A 21,492-nucleotide genomic window follows, 5' to 3' on the forward strand; every position below is an offset into this window, starting at 1 on the left:
AATTCCTGGCCACAGCGCGGCGCGCAACGCGGGAGGGAAAGTTACGAACCCCAAAGCGGCTCGCCGCCTCAGACTCCTCTCGTGACCCCCCGCCTCTCCGCTCGCGCGACCTCCTTGCGGTCAGACACTCCGCCCCTCCTAACCGCCCTGTCACTCTGGTCTTCCGCAGCCAATCGGGCAGTCTTCTGCCACCCTTTCCCCACCTCCTTGTCCTCCTGGGAGTGAGGGGAGGGCTGCGAGCTGAAAACTAGAAGGGGGGGGGGGTTATTGAAGAGAGTTGAATGATTGAACTTTTTTCCGCGAGAGTTTTTGCTGCGCTGAGGCTTCGCCGCCGCCGCCGCCTCCCTTTCCCTTGGCGAGGTGAAGCGGCGCAATTGCACGCGGTGCGGAGTGTTTAGGGCTGTTGGGGTTGTTTTCTTCTCCCGCACCCGGCTGCGCACGAAGCCATGGGGTTTAAGGAGCCCGGCGTTCCTTTGACTCTTCTCCTTTGGATTACCGCTTCCTGGGGCTGCCTGCCCGGCTGCAATGCCTGGGCTGGAGAAACAGCAGCGGCGGCGGCGGCTCGCCAGCAGGACGAGTTCTTCTCCGCCACCAGTATTTATGGAGCCAGATGCAGCTCCAGGTGTCTCAGCTTGCAGATTACGCGTATCTCTGCCTTTTTCAAGCATTTCCAGGTATGGGGAAAAACACCCAAACCAGTAGCCGGGTCGCGCTTTAATGAAACCCGAGTGACTTCTCGTTTTCCCCTCTTGGCCAGGTCTAGTCGGAAAGAAGTCCTTTCAACTCAATGGGATTTGTTCTCAGAGATACGCAGGCGGTGGACCGCAGCCTTAGGCGGCAGTTTGGGCTGAGGTTCACAAGTGGGTGCTTCGGCGCTTAGGGTGCATTTATGGAGTGCAGAAGACGAAATGGATGGGGCTGAAGTGCATTCGTTAGAAATTAGACCTCCTCACTCAGCACTCCCGAGGAGCCCTCAGGGAGGAAAACAGGCTTGCAACACAGGTCGATCCATACTGAGCCACTGGTACTCTGCGCTTTCCAACTGAACTTTGTAGCTTCTTAAGAAGCTCGCAAGCCTGCCTTTTTCCCAGCGAAATCGATCCGAGAAGCTTCTTAAAGCTGGTCCTATCGGGCTGATCTCTTGACCCTAAGCGGGCTGTCCCACCGGATGAATGCTCCCGTTTTGGGAGTCGCGCCGCTGGTTGACTTGGCTACTTGTTCAACGGGCGCTGATAGCGGAAGTGGCGATTTTAATTAGTATAGCAGCAGTTGGCTGATTTACCGAAGCGGTTCAGTCATTTGTAACCGCTAAATCTCGGGCTGGGTATGTTTGAGGTTTGAAAGGTGAAGACGTATAAATTTAAGCAGTTTTGTAACCTGGAGGTGGAAATTACTTACATGAAACTATACTAGTTTTAAGTGACAAAGTTGAAGATATGTAAAAGAACCCGTATCCATTTCTGAAGGCAGTTTTAAAGCTGCCACACTGTATACCCTTTTACTGAAGAGTAAAAACTTATTGGCTTGGTTGGAAACTGCCTAAAGTAAACTTGCCTCGTTAAAGTAGATCTATAATAATCATTCATGTTCCCAAAATAAAGGGTGGAGTATGTTTTGTTTTTGAAAATTAATATAATATGGTATATCGTGATGTGTAAATGGCCATGCTTTTCAGTATTTAAGACAAAAAAAAAAAGAATGGCATGATTTTGTATATAATGACTTGATTGATATACATCAAAAGCCCTGTTATCAGCTTAGATAGCTTATTGTCTTATTTTGATAAGTTGCTGGGAATCAGGTAACATATAACTTTAGAAATAAAGTCCTTTTATTCTCCTTGTTCAGTTGCTTAATTTTTGAACATGTTTGCACACTCCCAGTGTACATGGGAATGTGAGAATTAGTTATTTAATAGAGCTGTGATAAAAAGCCAGTGATTTTTGTATCTGACCCAGAAACATTAAAGATCCATTGACTTATCATTAGTAGAGAAACTTTATGAATAGCTTTCTGCACTATTTTTAATAGACATCAACTTAAGACCCGTAAATTACTTGAATCTCAAAATTACTCTTAATTGGAGTGATTTCTATCTATTATCATCCCATTAAAGGGCTATGCGTATGTTTCTGCATGTGTGTTTCTGCATATATTGAAAATGGAAGAAGACTGCATATCTTAGTTTTCCTAACTTGGATTCAACAGATATGACTTTGTAAGGAGAATAGCAATAGATCAGTTTACTAACTACTAATTTGCTTGATCTTTCTCAAAGGAATCAGAGGTCAGACTGTCTCATTCCATTGACATAAATAGGTTATGATGTAACAGTTTGCACAGTTCTGCACACTATTGGGTTATTCACTCATAAACAGGATTTTTTAAAAGTGGTTCCTAAAAGCAAGAAGCTAATTTATTTCCTGTGGCTCTTTACAGGTGACCTATTTAGCTTTGTGGTTCTTGGAGTTATTTTGAAAAATCTAGTACATGGCTTGATGATTCTGTGCCCAGACAATCATGCTGGGATAATTCTATTTCAACATTCATGTATGCATAGTGTTTAGTGACACGTGAAGCATAAAAAGATACAACTATTTTTCTTTGCATTTTTACAAAGAGAAATACAATTTTCTTTATAAATCTCAACTAAAGGAAGATGATCAGTAATAGGATTTCATTCTCAACATTTTGTTTAAAGTGTATAATTTTTTCTCCATGCCTGTATATGCATATATTATTTTTCTGTGTTTTGTAGAAATTTCAAAAGTAACTAAGTGGCACAGTGCTTGTGTATTCCCGTGGATCATATTGGGCAAGTGAAAGTGGAAATTTAGGATTTTCTGGATGCTCCTAACCCTACTTAGACTGTGTATCACATCTTCCCTACCTCCAGTTTCACAAAATGGAATTGCAGTTGTTTGCTATACATTCATTATCCGTGCATCCTAAACATCTCAAGGGAAAAGCCCCATTAAATTCCATTGGGATGTTTTTCTAGCTTTCCAAAATCTGCTATTAGATAACCTCTGCTCCAAAACCTTTCAGAAATATATTCAGTAATGTCACTGGATACTATATACTGTGCATATCTGTGAATCTGCTTCTGCTGGTGGGATTTCCATTGTTTCATGGAATTAAGTGACACAATAGAGAAGCCTCTCATCTAGCAGGATATATTGGAATCCAAGAAAAGAATAAATGTTCCTTGTTTAATAAGAGGGCTTAGCTATGTGCATTCCAAGCTTATTGTAATGTGTTCAATCAACAATATCAGCAGCTATTATGCATATCTGTCCTGAACTTATACCACCATATTCAGAAGTGGGCTTACACATTGGGGAAATTGGGATTCCTACAGTAATACATTTAGACCATGGTTGCAGTTACAGTATTATCAAGTCAGCATACCTGGGATATATGAAATATATCTCATGGCGCAACCCAACAGCTTTTCTTAAACAATTTTTAGCTTCTAAATCATAATGATTAGGTTGTATAACTCTCTTGAATTTGCTACATATTGTTAATGGGGTAAAGAATATCCAGCAAGAATCTTCATTACATGCTTTTTTTCATTTTTTCATGGCAGAGCAACTTTAACGTATTTGCTAGAGCCCCCAATACCCCATAAATCATGACTTTTAATATTTGTGCCAAACTTTAAAAGCCTGAGGTATGATTTCTATTTTTTGGTTTAACAAGCTTCAACACATCAAATAAGTCCCACAATTTTCCCTGCAAATTTTTACACATCCCACATAAAACAACTTCTATCACACCTTTATTAAAACTATTACAAACCCTAAATTCACCTTCTTTGATAATGCCACTGTGCTATAACCTACTTTCCTCATGATTGAAATAATTATTCTATCCACTTGGAATGTATCCTGAAAAAAAAACCCACCATGTTTACTATGGACAATGATTAGATACATTTCTAACTTAAGAGGCTTAGATTTTTTTTAAGGAAAAAGTGGGTTATTGTGTGACATAGAAGGCCATGCTTGGCTTTCACAGAATAATGATTAAAATAGCATTGTAGAATACTTCCTATAGAAATTTCAGTTGGGTATTCAAAAACAATCTGACTTTTTGAGTTGGTAATTATGTGAGCATTCAGTTCCTAGTCATGAAAATTCCTATGTTGGTTGTGAAATGCTTTTCTCAGCCCTGAGAAACAGAGATTTTTGTATAGAGACAGGTGGTATTATCATTATAAAGATAATGATAAAGAAAACATCTTTGAAAGCATTTTGTTTCATGAATGAAGTTTGCATATATACATAAATTAGAAATCCTAAATAAGCAAAATATGGATTGTAAACTAAGAAAATGTCTTCTGTGAGCATATATTTTATTCATCAGGTATATACAAATAATTCATTACAGTTAATTATATTGAAAGGCAATTAGTTTTTTTAACTGCTGTCAGCTGGTTATAACTCTTTGTTTTACAGTTGGTTAAAAATGTAACTTACATACACCAAGTCTGTTCCTACATAAAGTCTTTTTTTAATGTGTATGCTTTCTTGGCAACAATTCATTCTGAAACAAAACTGCTAACATAATGTATGTTTCCAAATAATAGTGATTTCATTTTAATTAGCTGGGGAGAAAATGGTCAAAATTCTGTTAAGATTTAATAACTATTTATTGTCAACTAATCTCTTTCTGCCAGTAAATTGCCCATCACTAGTTTTAACTGTAACCTGTGAACATATTCGATTACTAAATTATTAAGTATATTTAAAACATGAAACTATAGTTTAGTGCAAATGAATAGGAGTAGTATTAACCTTTTAAAAAATGGTCAAGTAAGGGAAGAGTGGTAAGATACACACAATAGAGACTCTGTTTGTGATGATTAGGTTCAGCAGGTGTGCACACCATTGTTTTGCTCTGAAAACAAAGATGACTTTGGAATTGCTCTTTTTCCCAGTAGTTTCAAAGGTCTTTAAAGTGTAAATGATTCCAAGCAGAATCATTCACTACCTGTCTCAGATTTTAAAGGAAGCTGGCTTTTGAAATAACTGAATAGCAGGAGCAATTGTCTTTTTCTGTAAGAAATACTTACTGAAGATGTGTGTGTTCCTTCTGTGTCCTGAGGGATTCAGAATGATCTGCACCAGCCTTTGATTTAGCATATTCAGAGTTTAATAGTAGTAAGATTGTCTCAGAGAATGTTAAGAAAGGTTGAATAACCTTTTTTTAAGTAGGCCACTACATATTGTGTTGTTTATTAAGGCTGATTTTTCAAGTTCAAAATATGTTACAGTAACTGTAACTGCTATAAATTGAAAATAAAACTAAACCTCATGTTGTTTTCTAATTACTGTAATAAGAAAAGCAGGGTATGCTTTCATTAGTAAAGTATGTTTGTGCAACAGTGAGTAGTAATTGATACTTATAGCTTTAGCAGGGAGAGATAGAGAAAAATGAGAAGGAAATAAGCTAAATTAGTGTTGCATGCCAATAGACTCGTGTTCTTGCCATGTTGTAGGGAATATTTATATATGTAATCTCCAAACATATTCAGAATTTTCTACCTATATAATATTGATATTAAATTGTTAAAACTTTGTCTTTGGACTTAGAATATGTTCCTTTTTGACCGTAACATTCCTGGATAGCTAAAGAATTTGACATTAGGATGGACTCATATTTGCCATATACAATTCCTTGAACTTTGTAGAACTGGTGAACCACGTGATATATTAAATGCTGTTGAGGATAACACTTTAATTGTTCTTTTTAGCTGGAACTATTGAATCACTCTCCTCCACCAAAGAATAAATGCTTCTGCTATGCCATGACACTTCTTAAAATCTTTTCCCAATATTACTTTTGCATACTAACTCTCCTATTCCTGAGGTCCTGCTGCAATTAGTTCTGATATGAATGAAAAAAATGTGACCATGAGGAAATCATGGGAATCATTATTTAAATAAAATTAATTGTTATGATTAAAAATCCTTTGTACTCTTTACTCCATATAGTCATTGCCATATTCAGTAGATATGAAAGGTAGGAAAGATTTATTTATTTATATTGAAGAACATCTTCCAATGATTTATTGATCTATTTTATTTGTGTCTTCTGTAACAATTCTTCCCTGTTGAAGCTACCAAGATATATCTATAGATGTCTCCCTATACATTGGAATATCTCAAATCATAATGATAAATCTATAACCCTGAAATTTTCTGCCAATTTTTAATTAAGTAGCCATACAGAACTAGTCAAGTAGCACTCATATAACACTAATCTATCAAACCCTGTAGACTCTCACTGTCAGAAATGTGGAAAACCAGCAGTTTTCACAAGAGTTTGTGCAAGAGGTAGGTGCTCAGCAAAGTCAATATCTAAAACTGGAGTCCAAACTCGGTTCAAAAATTAAGTGTTTATTAAGTAATTATACATATTACTTGATATATATATATATATATATATATATATATATATATATATATATATATATATATTTGTTAAGTTTTCGGTACTTACATGTATGGTATTCGGCTTTGTTGGTATTTTCCCACGTCATTATAGTTGTGCTTTTAAAGTTGTAGCAACGTTTCAGCAGAATCTCATCTGCCATCATCAGGCTTTTGTATTGTGTTCGTCTGTGAGTTAGACTTTTACAGTCTCACAGACGAACACAATACAAAAGCCTGATGATGGCAGATGAGATTCTGCTGAAACGTTGCTACCACTTTAAAAGCACCACTACTATGACGTGGGAAAATACCCGAACAAAGCTGAAGGCCATACATGTATGACCAAAAACTTAAGAAAACATATATATATATATACATACATAAATACATACACACACACACACACACACACACACACACACACACACACACAGATTTTCATGGGTACAGGTATGCAGGTCTTGGCATGTTTGGGTCTTTTCCTGTGTAAAATTGAGAGCATCTTGGCAACGTTTCGACGAGGTTCCTCTCGCCATCTTCAGGCTGGTGCTTTCAGCTTCGTGCTTGTGCGAGCAGGTAAGATGGCGAGTGGGACTTTGCCGAAAAGTTGCCAAGATGCTCTCAATTTGTATGCCAAGATGCTCTCCATACATACATACATATATATATATATATATATATATATATATATATATATATATATATATATATATATATATATATATATATACACACATACACATTCACACACACATATATAAATGCACACAAACACACACACACACATATATATATATATATTATAAAATTGAATATTTTATTAAATAATTATACATGTAACAAGATTATTATTGGCACTGATTATTTAGAATCAATAGCTTACAAAGGTGGAGCCACTAAGATTCCATTGTATTACAATTTACAACTATAAAGGCCTTTAGAAATGCCTGTTCTGTTCTTGAATTGTGCAGTTGCCTTTGGATCTTTGATCTCAAATATTTATGGAACTGGGTTGACTTCCCCTCCCACCTTAGCCCTCAGCTATAAGATTTGTGAAGTCTGAACTTAGTTGTTAAGTAAATGAGGCCGCTGAAACATCTAGAAGTTGATATTTATCCCCTGGCAAGGAATCCTCAATGGGAAAAAACCTTGGTAAAGGATAGACACTGATAACCAAAGCACTTTTTCCAATAAACTTAAAATGGTTTGAAAATCACTATTGCCATTCCTTTTCTGTTTTTCCCCAGTCTACTCTAACAATAAAACATTAGTTTCCTAATCTATAGAATAAATTGGCTAAATCAGTTTGGTTGTCCAAAGCAAATCTTAGTTTTGCACCTTGTAACCCAGGAGTTCAAGCCAAAGTGGTTCATAATTTCCTTATTTTTTTTTTAAAAAAAACCTCCATACTTCTTAAAAATATATATTAAAAACCTAGATGTGCATGGACTTATTAGTGTTAGTTCACCTCCTGTTTCCCCTTTTAAATTCCTTTCTTCTGTCTGCTTTTCACCCAGTTACTGTATGTCCGACTGAGACTATGATAAGGGGGTAGAAAGATGCCAGGGAATGGGAAATTGGCAGGCAAATAATATATCCTTTGATATTTTGTGCTGGAGCCTAGGCGAAGATTACAACTAAAACTATCCCCTTCCACATAGGTTAATTTAATGATACTCATTCTTATGTCTTTATGCAAGCTGACAACTGGATTGCAGTACCTATCCCTCTGATTTCAAGCCAATGGTAAGCACTGATATCTTGGATGCTTTGAGAGACTATTCTGCAGATTTCAGTGTGGTAAAGGGATTGGGAAGTTAGAGTTTGCAGATTGTTCCGAGTGACAAAATAACAACATATAATAATTTGATCTGTTGTGCACATATGTAATATAGTTTATATATTCTTATTTTCTATTTTAGAATTCTGGACTGTGGCAGAGTGCAAAAGGGTAGAAAAAATGCTACTTAATAGCTGTTAGGTACACACACTTTTCAAAACAGAGCTGAGTTGTGTTAGTGGGGTATGTCATGCCTCTGGAAATAATCCAAAGTCTATTTCTATAAAGAACTCTTGGTTTTCTATCCATATTTGAATAAGGAACACATAAGTCAATTTCTGATTGACTAAATATGAATTAACTTATTAATTCTTGGCACTGAACGCTATGAATTCAATTGAGTTCTCAGAGTTTACGTTTTGAAAAGTAGCTTATTAAAACTGGAAATCACGTGACTCTTAATTCTGATTGGTTTGATTTTTTTATTTGTGTAGTGACTCACATTCAGATTTAATGCAAGGTTTAGGAAGACTGATTCACAAGAAGAAAAACTTAGACCAGAAGTTAGGAAAATAAGTAAGATATAAGCAGTCATCTTCTTTTTGCCAGATTAATGTTTTTCTGCTTCTTGTACCATTATGTATAACATGGAGGATAAGAAGTGTTGCCATATATTCAAAATATGTCAATTTCCTTGAGTTGAAAAGAGTATTAATAAATGTAGCTTCATTTTGGAGGAAAAATATATTTAAGAATTATAAAACAACTAATTATGACTATATGAAGATATCTTGTGCAAATACTATCCTAGTTTATATCTTAGAATTGCTTATTTTCAGTTCTAAGGAATTGATTTCCACACAAATCTTTCCCATCCCTGTTATTATTAAAATTAAAATGATTTCAACTCTGCAGTATCCAAATATTTGACTGATTGGGACCCACCACTGTGTGGTAGATGCTGACCAACAAAGGAAGGTTTAGTAGTTTGGTTTAATGTAATATGCATGGAGAGTAAGGAAGAAGACCTTGACAGAGATACAGAGACTCTATTATTAAGACAATAAGGATTGAAGTCTAGAATGTCAAGATAACTTGCTTAATTCCTTAATTCATAAGATGCAGCAAAAGTATGACTTGAAAGATTCTGTCAATTTCAATGAAGTAATTGTAGATATCCTATGGAGTTACTTCATATTCTGGTCTAACTAGTGGGCTGTATGTCAATTCAGGTTTTATAATTCATAAACCATAGTTAACCTGTATGAAAATATCATTTCGGCTTATTCTACAACCTGGGGCTAAAGCATAACATAGCAATTAGTATGACACTTAAGTTGGTCACTATATTTCAGTCCAATCTATCTTTCAAGATTGTTGTGAGAATAAAATTAGAGGAACTCCTCCACCCTGATAGATTACTTGGGATATCACTGGAAAAGGTTAAGTGGAATAATATCTTTAACTGCTAAATTTAAATACTACAGTTAATAACTCAGAAATAGCATTCTTCTATTTCATTTGCCATCCAGCGGTGTAAGTTTGATGTTAACCAATAGATAATGCAGTAAATTATCTTAGCTTGGTTGCACAGTAGTTATGTAAATAGCCATATCACTCAGATTCTCAAACCCACAGTTCTAAATCAATTATCAGTTAATGTACCTAACCAGGATATTATAAAGTTTTTGAAGTTGGAAGAGGGGTTCATCTGCACCCCTCTTCCCTGTTCATATGGGTTCCTTTCTGCCTGTGGACATTGAGGAACAAAGATACAGTTTTAGCATTATTATTGGTTTATCGCCATGAATTTTTGGTGTATATGGTTTTGGGGATTTTGCTTTTGTAAACTTATTTAAAAAAAGAGATGGTGGCATCAACTGCAAATTCAGGCACAAAAATTAATATTCTCCATTTAACCAAGGCCATCGGTTTCATTGGTTGGCTCCTCATGGATCACTAGGTAAATCAATGCATGAGATTTGCAAACAGTCAGTGATATCCAGCGAATCAGGCCACAGTGTCATTTTCATTCTGGCATTTTATTTCTATTTTTTTCTAGTGTTGAGTTCACAGTGAATTGAAATAACTGAAATAGCTATTATAACTTTTTTTTATAGTTGGTACTACAGCATTTTGCAAAAGTGGTTTCTCCCTGTTATAGGCTAAAGAATTCTAATTTATCTTATTGTGTTCTAAATTTATCTGCGTCTCACAAGAATCTCTTTGAAATCACTTTGAAAGTAGCAGTGTATCTACTACTGCTGCAACTGAATCCAGTTTTCTTGCTGCTGGATGTTCTCTTCTCTTTCCTTTCCACATTTGCCAGCGTTATGGATTTTTAAAGAGAGCATAATGCATCCAAAATAAAACGATTTGAGCCTTGTTGTTTGTACTTTGAATAGAACTCTGAGTTCTATAATTCATTTGTTTATTTCCTTGACCATCCACGATACTGTAGTCTTAGGAATATTCTTCAATGCCAAAGTTAAAAAATGTCAATATTGTTTTTATCCTGCGTGTTCTAAGTCCACCTTTTACTTCAAATAGAAGCATTGACTTCACAATTCTGAATTTTGTATGTATGAACAGGTCTCGGCATCTGAATATCTTTTTCAAGACCTTTATTGCTATTCTACTAACTACTTCTATGTAGGATGTTTTTGGTTGCTATTTCCTGTACTATTGACTGACAATCTAAAGGACTGAAACTATCTACTATTTCAATTCCTTCTCTGTCAGTTCTAAAGCTGATTGCTGTACCTGTTTTATTAAATTGGTACTTTTTATATTTAAGCATAGCACCATTTTTTCTGTACTTCTTGACATTTATCACTACAGCTTCCAGCTCTTTTGTATCTTCAGTTGTAAGAGTAATATCTGTTATATTATAACTTGATAAGAGAGTGAATAATTAATATGTTGATTAATAATTATAACTTGATAAGAGAGTGAATTATAACTTGATAAGAGAGTGAATAATTAATATGTTGATTAATAATTAGTGCATGAAGCAAAAATAGTTAATGGCCTGCAGTATGCTGACTAAAAATGAGAACCACATCGCAATTTGTTCCAGGGATAGGATTGATCTTACTTCAATATTACTAGATCTATTTTAAATTGAAGAAACACTGCTTTCTTCTTGAGCAAACTAGTTTAGGATTAGGTGATAAACCTAGGAGTATGAAACCAATGAAGATAAACAATGACTTATTTGAGCAAGCAAAGATTTTAAGTGATTTGTTGTTTGCTCATAGGCAGTGTGCTTATTAGTGAAAATATATTACAGAGCTGTAAAATAATGCAGCTAATTGGTACTACTCTGCTATTGCAATCTTTGTTCTGTCATTTCTTATATGAAAAGGGAAGAAAATGATCGATTGTTGTCTATGGAATATTACTTTAACAATTTACTGGTTAGATATTGTAAAAAGAAATAATAACATTCTTAGCTGGCACAAAACTCTTAAATCTATCTTTATTAACTATATGGTATTTATGGCATCCTCTTAAATGTTGTTATTGCCCCATCTTTTCCTAAGATTTGCTCAAGTTTTATGTTTATTAAATGTTTTACATTTATTTATACATGTGCTTTAATATACCTAAGATAAATGCATGGATATTGCTGCCAAATATAAGAATGTTATTCTAAAAAAGGTTTTGATCTTTAATAGCTGACGATGTAATATGCTTCTGAGTGTATGATGTGGAAAGATATAAATGTAATTGAAGCTTGTTTTTTAATTGGAGGGGAATATTTTGATGTATACATTTTTTCTAATAAATCTAGGAAGCAGTAGACCTGAAGCTATCTGATAAGTTTTTATGTTATAATATTTGATTGTATTTAAAATATTATTTTAAATCTTGTAGATGGGCATGCAGTTCATAAAAAATTGAAACAAACACTTTACCTGTAGTGACTCCAATCTGATCATAATGTATAGATTTCTCCAACTTCTGAAGAGAGTTGTTTATTTAAAATAGATAACTGAAAAATAGTCTCATAATTAAAGTAAGTAGAAGAGAATACATAAATAAGATTTTAATTACAACATTTAGTCTTTTTTTTTTCTTTTTTACCAATCAGTTCAGGTTTCATCATTGAGACAATAGTCTATGTAGAGAAGTAGAAGGATTTTAAAATTAGAGGCTATAAATAACTACTGACTTAAGTACAGAAGGTTCATGACATCAGCAGCTTTTATACCAGCAAAATCTTTTTCATTACCTTTGTATATCATACTACAAACTAAATAATCTCTTGCACAATTTATATTTTGATCATATTGTATCTAGGCAAGTATAAATAGTTCAGTTCCAGTATTAAAATAAAATTCTAACTGAAAGATAATGATGAGAATACTAAAATTGTGCCATTAATATTTATATTATTTCTTTTTATTCTGCAGAATAATAGTTCCTTGGTTTGGTGTCAGAATCACAAACAATGTTCAAAGGTATGTGCTTGCCATATTTATTCATCATTATATTTTTGGGTGTGTTTTGATTTCTGTATTTTTCTCAGTCTAGTTCTATAATATTTCTGTATTGTAACATCGTTTTTGGAATTGTAACAACCCCAACAAAAAGGTACTTTACTTTTCATATATTACTGTAGTTGCTAACAACTAATCATTACTTATGCATTGATAAGATTTTGTAGAAGCAATTTATATTAATTATATAAAAACTACCTTTAACTTACATTGGCTTTGATAGCTTATTTTATCTATCAGGGAGACGTAAAAATGATTAGTCATGGCTAAATTGAGCAAATCAATCCACACTCATCACTTTTTGGGGAGGGAGCAGGGAACCATTTATTTGATTTATATCCAACCTCTCTGTCCAAGCATGAAATGCTTTGTAACATAAACAAGTCACTAAAATGCTCCTAATAATATTTATTCTACAAGCAGTGTCCATCAAGGAAGAAAGTTAGCAACATGTTTCTCTAACATTCTAAGGTCTATTTTGATGCTGAATATTCATTCTATTAGTAATTTTATGCGGTCAGATCTTAATTTCTTTGCAGATTTCATTTGGTCTTACTGGTACCTTCTGTGTGTGTTTTGACTTTTTGACCTTCTGAAGATTAGAGTGAAACTGAACTAATAACCATTTGATTCCACTGGAAAAGCTTCTCACTATGATCCCTGAAGAGAAGCAACAATGATTCAACAGCTTTAGAGGGTCAAAGAAGAATTATTGGACTTGGCCACTGCCTGCTCTTTTCATTCACATACATTGTTGAGTGCATTTATCCCTACTTTATAAGCCCCTCCAAAACCATTAGAACTATGTTTTATGTGCAGAGGAATTGGAGGGACCACTTATTTTAGTCAAACTTTCATAATGGTACCAAGTAACATCATCAGATTTGTGTTGAATAGTTGACTTTATAAAGTAACAGTAAAAAACAAAGGCCAAATTACCAGCAATTTTGACATATATATCTGATTAAAAGATGAATTATTTTTACAAATAGATATTTCCATGTAAAAAGAATCTTGAAAGATCACAATTTTGCTAGTACTGTATAATTTTTTTCTGGACAGCACTTTTGATTATTTGTGAGTTTCTACTGCAGAAGTTCTACTGAAACATATGCATACCTTCTAAATTCAAGATTACTTAATTGTCTTGTGGCAATTTGTTTAATAGATAAGGTCTATTTTAAATGAAATTAATTGTCTCACATGGGATTTTTAGACAAATCATGTTTAAGAAATAATGCACAACTTCATCATTTTGGAGGACAAGAGTATAACCTTGTAAATTAAGAAACATAAATTATTACTGTTACAAAGTGATGATGTGGAATATGAAAATATGGTATTTTGATGACTCTTAAATGACAAACTCTTTTTATCTATATTTTTATTTTATTCAAGACAAGGTTAAAATACAAATACAAAACTCCAAACCAAAAACCCAACAAAAAACAAAAAAGGAAAAACAAACAAAAACACAAAGCAATTAAAACATCAGCAACACATATACACATATTATAAGTAACAAACTCCTGAAATCTCTGTTAGTGTTTATTCTGTGAAATGAATTAAACAAAGAGTGTTTAATTTTTCTCTTTTTCTGAGATTATCAACATTAGTTGTAGCATCTATTCACAAAAGCTTTTCAAATTTATTTTCATCGTACCTTAAATCTTACTTTAAAATGTGATTATTTATTTATGGTATCCTTTCAATGGATAAAATTTAATATTAATTTTTTCCATTTTCTATATTTACAGTGTGCTCTACATAGTCTGAGTAAATATACTCTGAAATTAAAATCTTTGAAGTTAAAAAGTGAGTGGAAAATAAATTAGAATTTAAATGGGAATCCCAGTTTTGATAAATTAATGCTTTGTTATTTATTATGTCTCAACTTTTCAAATTTGTCCCATTTTCCAGAATATTGAGGTTCCTTGAGCATATGGCATTTTGCTGTTAGTTCTGATAGCTTGTTCCTTTAAAGAGCAAGTATATTGCTAGTAATTGATTGGATAATAGATCACTTAAACATTTGAAATAAAAAATAATGAAATCTCAATTTAATGAATTGGGTGGTGAGGTACTATTTATTTTTTTCCAAAAGTCCATTACTTGCAAATTATAACAGTTTAGCAATTTATATCTCTGGTGTAATTCTGTCATTGCAAATAACATTTTTAGGTTTTGATACCTGTTTTGATGTACTGTAGTTTGATATGTTTTCTTCCCTTCTGTTTTTTGCAGCAAATATTTTATTTGTTTATTTTATTCAATTTCATGCCTAAATAGTTAATCAAATTTTCTTGGTGTAGGAAAGGTATTTATTTGCTTAGTATTGTGGAGATACTTGCAAACAATAATTTTAAGGGGTAACTGAACACCATGTAAAAAATAAAGAAGGAAGCATATTAAGATATCGATCAATTCAATGAAGTATCAGACTCATATAAGAAAAAAGAAATGATGACATAATAAATTTTGCTATTTTATATGTTGTACTTGGGAACTGTGATGAACTATAATTCTGCATATATAGAAAGTTTCTAAGCTTTTTGCTTTAACTTGGAGACTAACATATTCAAAGAGTATTCCTTAGAAAACAATTTAACATTTCTATGACATTAAAAAAAATCAGTCTATTTTTTTATATAAGGTTATATAAAAGCATTAATTCAATTACTGAGTGGCAGTAAGCAAATAGAAAATTAAATGGAACTTTTGTTCCATGTTAAATTTCTCATCATATACTAAATTATTTATACCTTTTAGTATTATCTTCTTGGAAATACAAGAGAAAGATTAATGCATTGCCTATAGGTTTCCCATATACGCTATACCCATGATGGCGAACCTATGCCACGCGTGCCAGAAGTGGCACGCAGAGCTACCTCTCTGGGCATGCCAGCCATTGCCTGTTGCTCTTCCAGGTTCCAGTGCGCATATTCGTGCCAGCCAGCTGGTTTTCGCACATACGGGAGCACTGGAAACCAGAAGGGCAGTTCCCTAGAGTGCATGTGCATGAAGACCAGCTGGTCTTCACACGTGCATGTGTGTTAGAAGTTTCCAGTTTCCAGTGCTCTCATGTGCGCGCATTGGGGAACTGATCTTCTGGTTTCCGGCACACGCATGTGCTTCCATTTTGGCATTCGGTGCCAAAAAGTTTAGCCACCACTGTGCTATACCATTTCAGACAAGTGGCTGTCCAATCTCTTCTTAAAAGCTTCCAGGGATGAAGCACCTATAGCTTCTGACGGCAAGCTGTTCCATTGGTTAACTGTTCTCATTGTTAGGAAGTTTCTGTTTCTCCTTAATTCCAGGTTGCATTTCTCTAGGATTAGTTTCCATCCATTATTTCTTGGCCTGTCCTTTGGTGCTTTGGAAAATAAGTTGCCCCCTCCTTTTTATGGCAGCCCCTCAAATACTGGAATACTGCTGTCCTTTTTCCCCTCTAGATTAGCCAAACCCAAATCATTCCATTGTTCTTTGCGTATTTTAGTCTCCAGGCCTTTAATCAGTTTAGTTATTTTTCTTTGCACTTTTTCCAAATTCTCAACATCTTTTTTGTAATGTGCTGACCAAAACTGAATGTAGTATTCCAAGTGTGGTCTTACTACGGTTTTATAAAGTGTACTAATACTTCATTTGGTTTTGATTCTACAATCAATGATCATATTAGCTTTTTTGGCTGCTGCTGCTGCACACTGCTGGCTCATGCTTAAGTGATTGTCCACTAGGACTCCAAGGTCTCTCTCATGGTTACTGATTTGAGCTAGGTTTCACTTAATCTCTATTAGTACCTTGGGTTTTTCTTGCAAATTAAATCTTGCTTTTCTCCACATTAAAATTCATTTTGTTGGATAGGGCCCATTGTTCAAGTCTGTCAAGATCTTTTTGGATCCTGAGCTCGTCTTCTGGGGTGTTGGTTATTCCTGCCAGCTTAGAGTCATGTGCAAATTTGATGAGTTCCCCTTCTATTCCCTCATCTGAGTCATTTATGAAGATATTGTAGAGTACTGGGCCTAAAATGGTACCTTGTGATATCCCACTGCTAACTTCTTTCCATGTAGATATCATTAAGGACTAGTTGTTGAGTATGGTTTGTCAGCCAGTTACAAATCCATCTGGTGATGATACTGTCTATCCCTCATTTTTCTAACTGGCCAAGAAGTAGGTTGTGATCTTCTTTGTTGAATGCCTTTCTGAAACCTAAGTATACTATGTCCACAACATGCTGGTCATCTAATTTATTCACTTTGTCAAAGAATGAAATAAGATTGGTTTGGCAAGATCTGTTTTTAACAAACCTGTGCTGGCTTCTAGTTATAACTTTATTTTGTTGCTACATGTTGTGTCATTCGTCCCTATGTGAAAGAGGAGAAAAGGGTAGTAATCTGTGGACCTAATTATTTTGGTCAGGTTCTCAGCCACATCTGTAATTTTTGCTACAGGAGACAACGTATCTCCCTAGATTGAATATCTGGTCTGCAGACAGCAGGTTCTGTTCCCCTGAGAATAGAATCTCCTATCATCACCAACACTCCCCTTCCCTTTTTTGGGGGGGCAGTTTGGGGTGCTTTTCTGTTTATCACAGGTGTGTTTGATTATGTGATTTTTTAGGGGTGTTTGGTGATGTCTGTTTTCTGGATGTGAGCATGATTTCTTTAAGGGGGAGGTTGTAAGTCTTTGTCTTTTCGTCTAGGAGGAAAATCCTTGCTCAGTTATATACGGGCTGCATCAGGATGGGTTATATTGGGCAGTAGGGGTATGTTAGATGCTGCTTCTCAATTCAATTGTCATGTTTCCTTCTATGTGTGACATGCCTCCCATTTGTCTTCCTGGAAAGGTTCATCCACAGGTCAAGTCCTTTAGGAGTTTGTTCATTATTTAGTTCGATTTGGGTATAGCCTTCTTGCGTAGGTTAGAGTTTGGCTAGAATTACCTCTAAATCTTTTATTTTTTTCTTCTAGTAGTTCATATAGTTTGCATTTAATACATGTATAATTAGGTTGTTCTTTGGCATAAGCACATACATGGAACATGTATTGCATACCACAATTGTGTCAGTTACCTTTTCCATGACTTACTTTCTTTTTGCTGGTTCTTTTAAGGATTAAAAAAAATATGTAAAAATAGGAGATTTTGTATCACTATATGTTTGAAGAAAAAAGAAAAATAGTTTTAAAATGTTCCATTTCAGTAGTTTATTTGAAGATGTGGAAGATTTCCCCAGTTTTTCAAAAGAAAACATTAAGTTAAAAATTTTAAAATGCAGTGGTTCATTTAATGTTTTCAAAATTTAAAAGTTTCAAAATTTAAAAATGTAACATTGTATATTGTACATTGTAAAATGTAATCTCTCTTTTTTTGATTGAGATAAAGGGCTTTGGTGTTAGCTGTGTTTCTATCTTCTTTGTTCTAAGTAATTATCCTTGTTTTTTATCCTTTTTTCCTTCCTTTTTGATCTCCTTTTTCTACCTTGCTATTTATTTAACTTTCCTTACTATTATGTTTAGTCTTATTTATCCTCTTCTTCCCTATATATTTAAAGTTTTTGCTCCTATTCCTCCCTACCTTATTTTTTTAAGTTTAAAATTTGCCCAATTTATTTAATTAGATTGTTAATCTTATTCTTCCCTGATTTCTTATGTTCCACTCTTATTCTTATTATTCTTATTATTTATTTATTTATTTATTTATTTATTTATTTATTTATTTATTTTGTGTTCTGAATTTATTTTTATTCTCTACTGAGGTCTTCCCTCCCTGCCTATTGTGACCTCAGGATTAATTTGTTGTGTTCACTTCTGTCACTTGCTGCTCTGGCCACTTGTCACATTCTCTGTCAGCTCTGTTCCACCTCAATTCTGTTTTTTTCAGTTCCACTTGGCTCGCTGTTCAGCTCTCTGGTTGGCTCCATTTTCTTCACACTCTGGTCAGTCAACTTCGCTCTGTGGTCTGCTCCGCTCAACCCGCCACTCAGCTTAGAACTCTCTAACTTTATAGTAACTGTGGAACAAAAAGATACAGGCCTTTGAGTTGATTAGCATGGTTTTCCTTGAGATCATCTTTGATAACCCAAAGTTATTCTTTCTAAAAATTGATTTGACAATTTTGTTATCCTCAGAATGAAGGCTTTTTTTTCTGAAATAGAACAGAAAAACATAGGAGAATTTTCAAAGATGAATAAAAACTAAATAGGGAGAACACCCCCCACTTGCCCCCAAAGTTTGGTAGGAAAGTACAGATGGGGAAAAGCTTGATTGATCAGTTTACATAGAAGTAGTACTCATTTCTCAAGTTTAGACCACATCCCAACATCTGCTCATGCAAGATAATCATATATGGATTAGAATCTAATCATTAGATGATAAATTTTGTAATTTCCATATGATATCTTCATTTAACATGCTGGCTAGGGACTGTTAGTAATTAAGATCAAAAATATCTGGAGAGTATAACTTAGAAGAACAATGATTAAGAAACAAAGAAGAACTTAAATTGTACATCACAAATGTGCCATAACTATAATTTCTTAGTTCAGTATGTTTGTTTGTTTCAATTTCTTTATGAAAAACAGTAGACATAAACTGGAATTTTACTGCTAGAATAAGAGCTATAAAGAAAAATCCACATTAAAAAAAATTAAATCAGTTATTCCCTTGCTTTTAAATCTTTTGATTTTCCCTCCATTCCATTCTTGTATGATCACTGATTTAGTTTTCTTGTCACCAACATAAGAGATCTTTATAATTATATTCCTCATTTATATTATTGTTTGACAAATGTAATATTGTCTCAATTCTGTCCACTCCACTGATACTACTAGGTGTATTTCCCTATTTGCCACTTTCTAATAAAGCATTTTAATGCTGCACAATTGGGTCCAACATACATTTTCCTAAATCTTGTATCTGTCTTCATAGATACTAATATAACAGTTTCAATATTTGTGTTGCCTTGAATTTATATATCAATAATATATAATCTACAAATAATTCCGTGCCTTGCTTTTTTTTTACTTCTATTAGAAAATTAATATTTTTAATTTACATTGACAAGAAAGGCATAGCCTTGGTTATCCGAACTTTTTGTGATGCTCTGAAATGCATATCCCTTATAAAGGTAGATATTACTTAACTCTTTGAGCTAAAAGTCTGTATATTACATTAATCCAATGAATGAAAAACTCATCTGAAGGTTCATCTGAAGGAAAAACTCATCTGAAAAAGAGAAAAAAAAGATCTAATGTGTGAATCACTCCATTATATTATAGTAATTGAATACTAATGTATCTAGTAATGTTAAGCTTTTGAACTAATATTAATCTTTTATGTGTAAAGGACCCCTAAGAAACTAAAAAAAATTAGAGGCAATTTTAAAGTATTGATAATGTTATATTTCAAATTTTGGTTTAATCATTTAAACATGAAAGAATGAAATGCATAATTTAGGGATACTTATATGACATCCCATTTCCTAACATTTACATATAAAAGTGAGGATTTACTGGGATGTACCACCCAGCTTTCCTTTTTCCTCTCTTTTTTCTTGAGACTAACAAAGCATCACTGACATTAGTCACTGATCGATTGACCCACAGTGTGGCCAAAATGTCATTTGCAGCCTTAAGAATAGAGAGGATTTTGTGAAAGAAAAGATAACTGAGGATACAAATGCAGTAGTCACATAAACATAGAACCTGTTTCTAGAATACACAAACTCCACTATTCTCTCTGGGAACTGCTTTTCAAGACTTCTGACATGAAAGCAGGAATATGAAGAAATGACCTAAATAGAAATTTGCTGACTTATTGAAGGCACTGAAATAAAAGTTCAGTTTTCATTTGTGCCTCCAACACTGAGTAGAGACTGAAAATCATGTCATTGTGTACATTTGAGCAAATAATTAGCCAGCAAGGTAGGGAATATATGATTAAATAAAAAAACCCTGAAGGGTAACAGATATATTAAATAGATGCCGAGCTTTTGTTGATTAAATATATTACACATCATATACATATGTATCATAATTGCCATATTAAAAATGAAAGGTATAATTTGATGATGAATAAAAATAATGCCCATGAAAAAAAGAATAGAAATATACTTTTAAAATTAAATTTTAATTAAGAAAAGGTGGAAGATCAGGTTTTTTTTTTACTGATATTGATCTCATTATTTCTACTGTTTCACAAAAAGGAAATACTTGCTTTATATTAAAATATGTTAATATTAAAATATACATAGAATATAGTAATGTAGACAACATTTGATGATAAAATTAAATATTTGACTTTGAAAATATATACAAATGTTTATCAGCTAAAGGAAATAGATCTAGGCTTAGATGGCTTGATGTCATCTAAAAATAGTTAACTTCAGATGTTTTTAAGAGATGGTATAGCAGGATGTATATGCAATGCTAGCCATATTAGTAATAATCTGAATGAAATATTATTGATAATAACTGAGAAAGAGAAAGGTTTTCAGCATTTAATACTAAGTGAATAAATGTCTCTGTTTAATAACACTTTGCATTTACTTACTGATTCTAATTTCCACTGCCATTATAACCTCAGTAGGGCCTTTACACAAACAAAGTTATTGGGTGTTTATTTGCAAATTACTTCTCTCATTTGTTGCTTAGTCACACTGTTCCCTGGTTTATAATTCTACAGTTGAACCTAATTAAAGAATAAAGTATTGCTTAATATAGCTTTTCTTTCCTCAAAGAACATGGAATCATTAATAGTTTTTAAACTGG

At 33.7% G+C, this 21,492-nt stretch overlaps 1 protein-coding gene across 1 annotated transcript in view; it reads left to right on the plus strand.

Moving 5' to 3' along the window:
• The first annotated feature begins 209 nt into the window (after positions 1 to 209).
• ANOS1 (anosmin 1) overlaps positions 210 to 21,492 on the plus strand; it is an 86,057-nt gene continuing 64,774 nt past the window's right edge. The window contains exons 1-2 of the mRNA XM_087967050.1: positions 210 to 674; positions 12,642 to 12,689. Coding sequence (XP_087823176.1) covers positions 447 to 674; positions 12,642 to 12,689 — 276 coding nt within the window. The 5' untranslated portion in view covers positions 210 to 446. The remainder of the gene's footprint in view (positions 675 to 12,641; positions 12,690 to 21,492) is intronic.

The sequence above is a fragment of the Notechis scutatus genome, chromosome 5, assembly GCF_049901735.1.
Source record: "Notechis scutatus isolate UNSWTSFEM ecotype Mainland chromosome 5, rNotScu1.2, whole genome shotgun sequence".
Classification (NCBI taxonomy): domain Eukaryota; kingdom Metazoa; phylum Chordata; class Lepidosauria; order Squamata; family Elapidae; genus Notechis; species Notechis scutatus.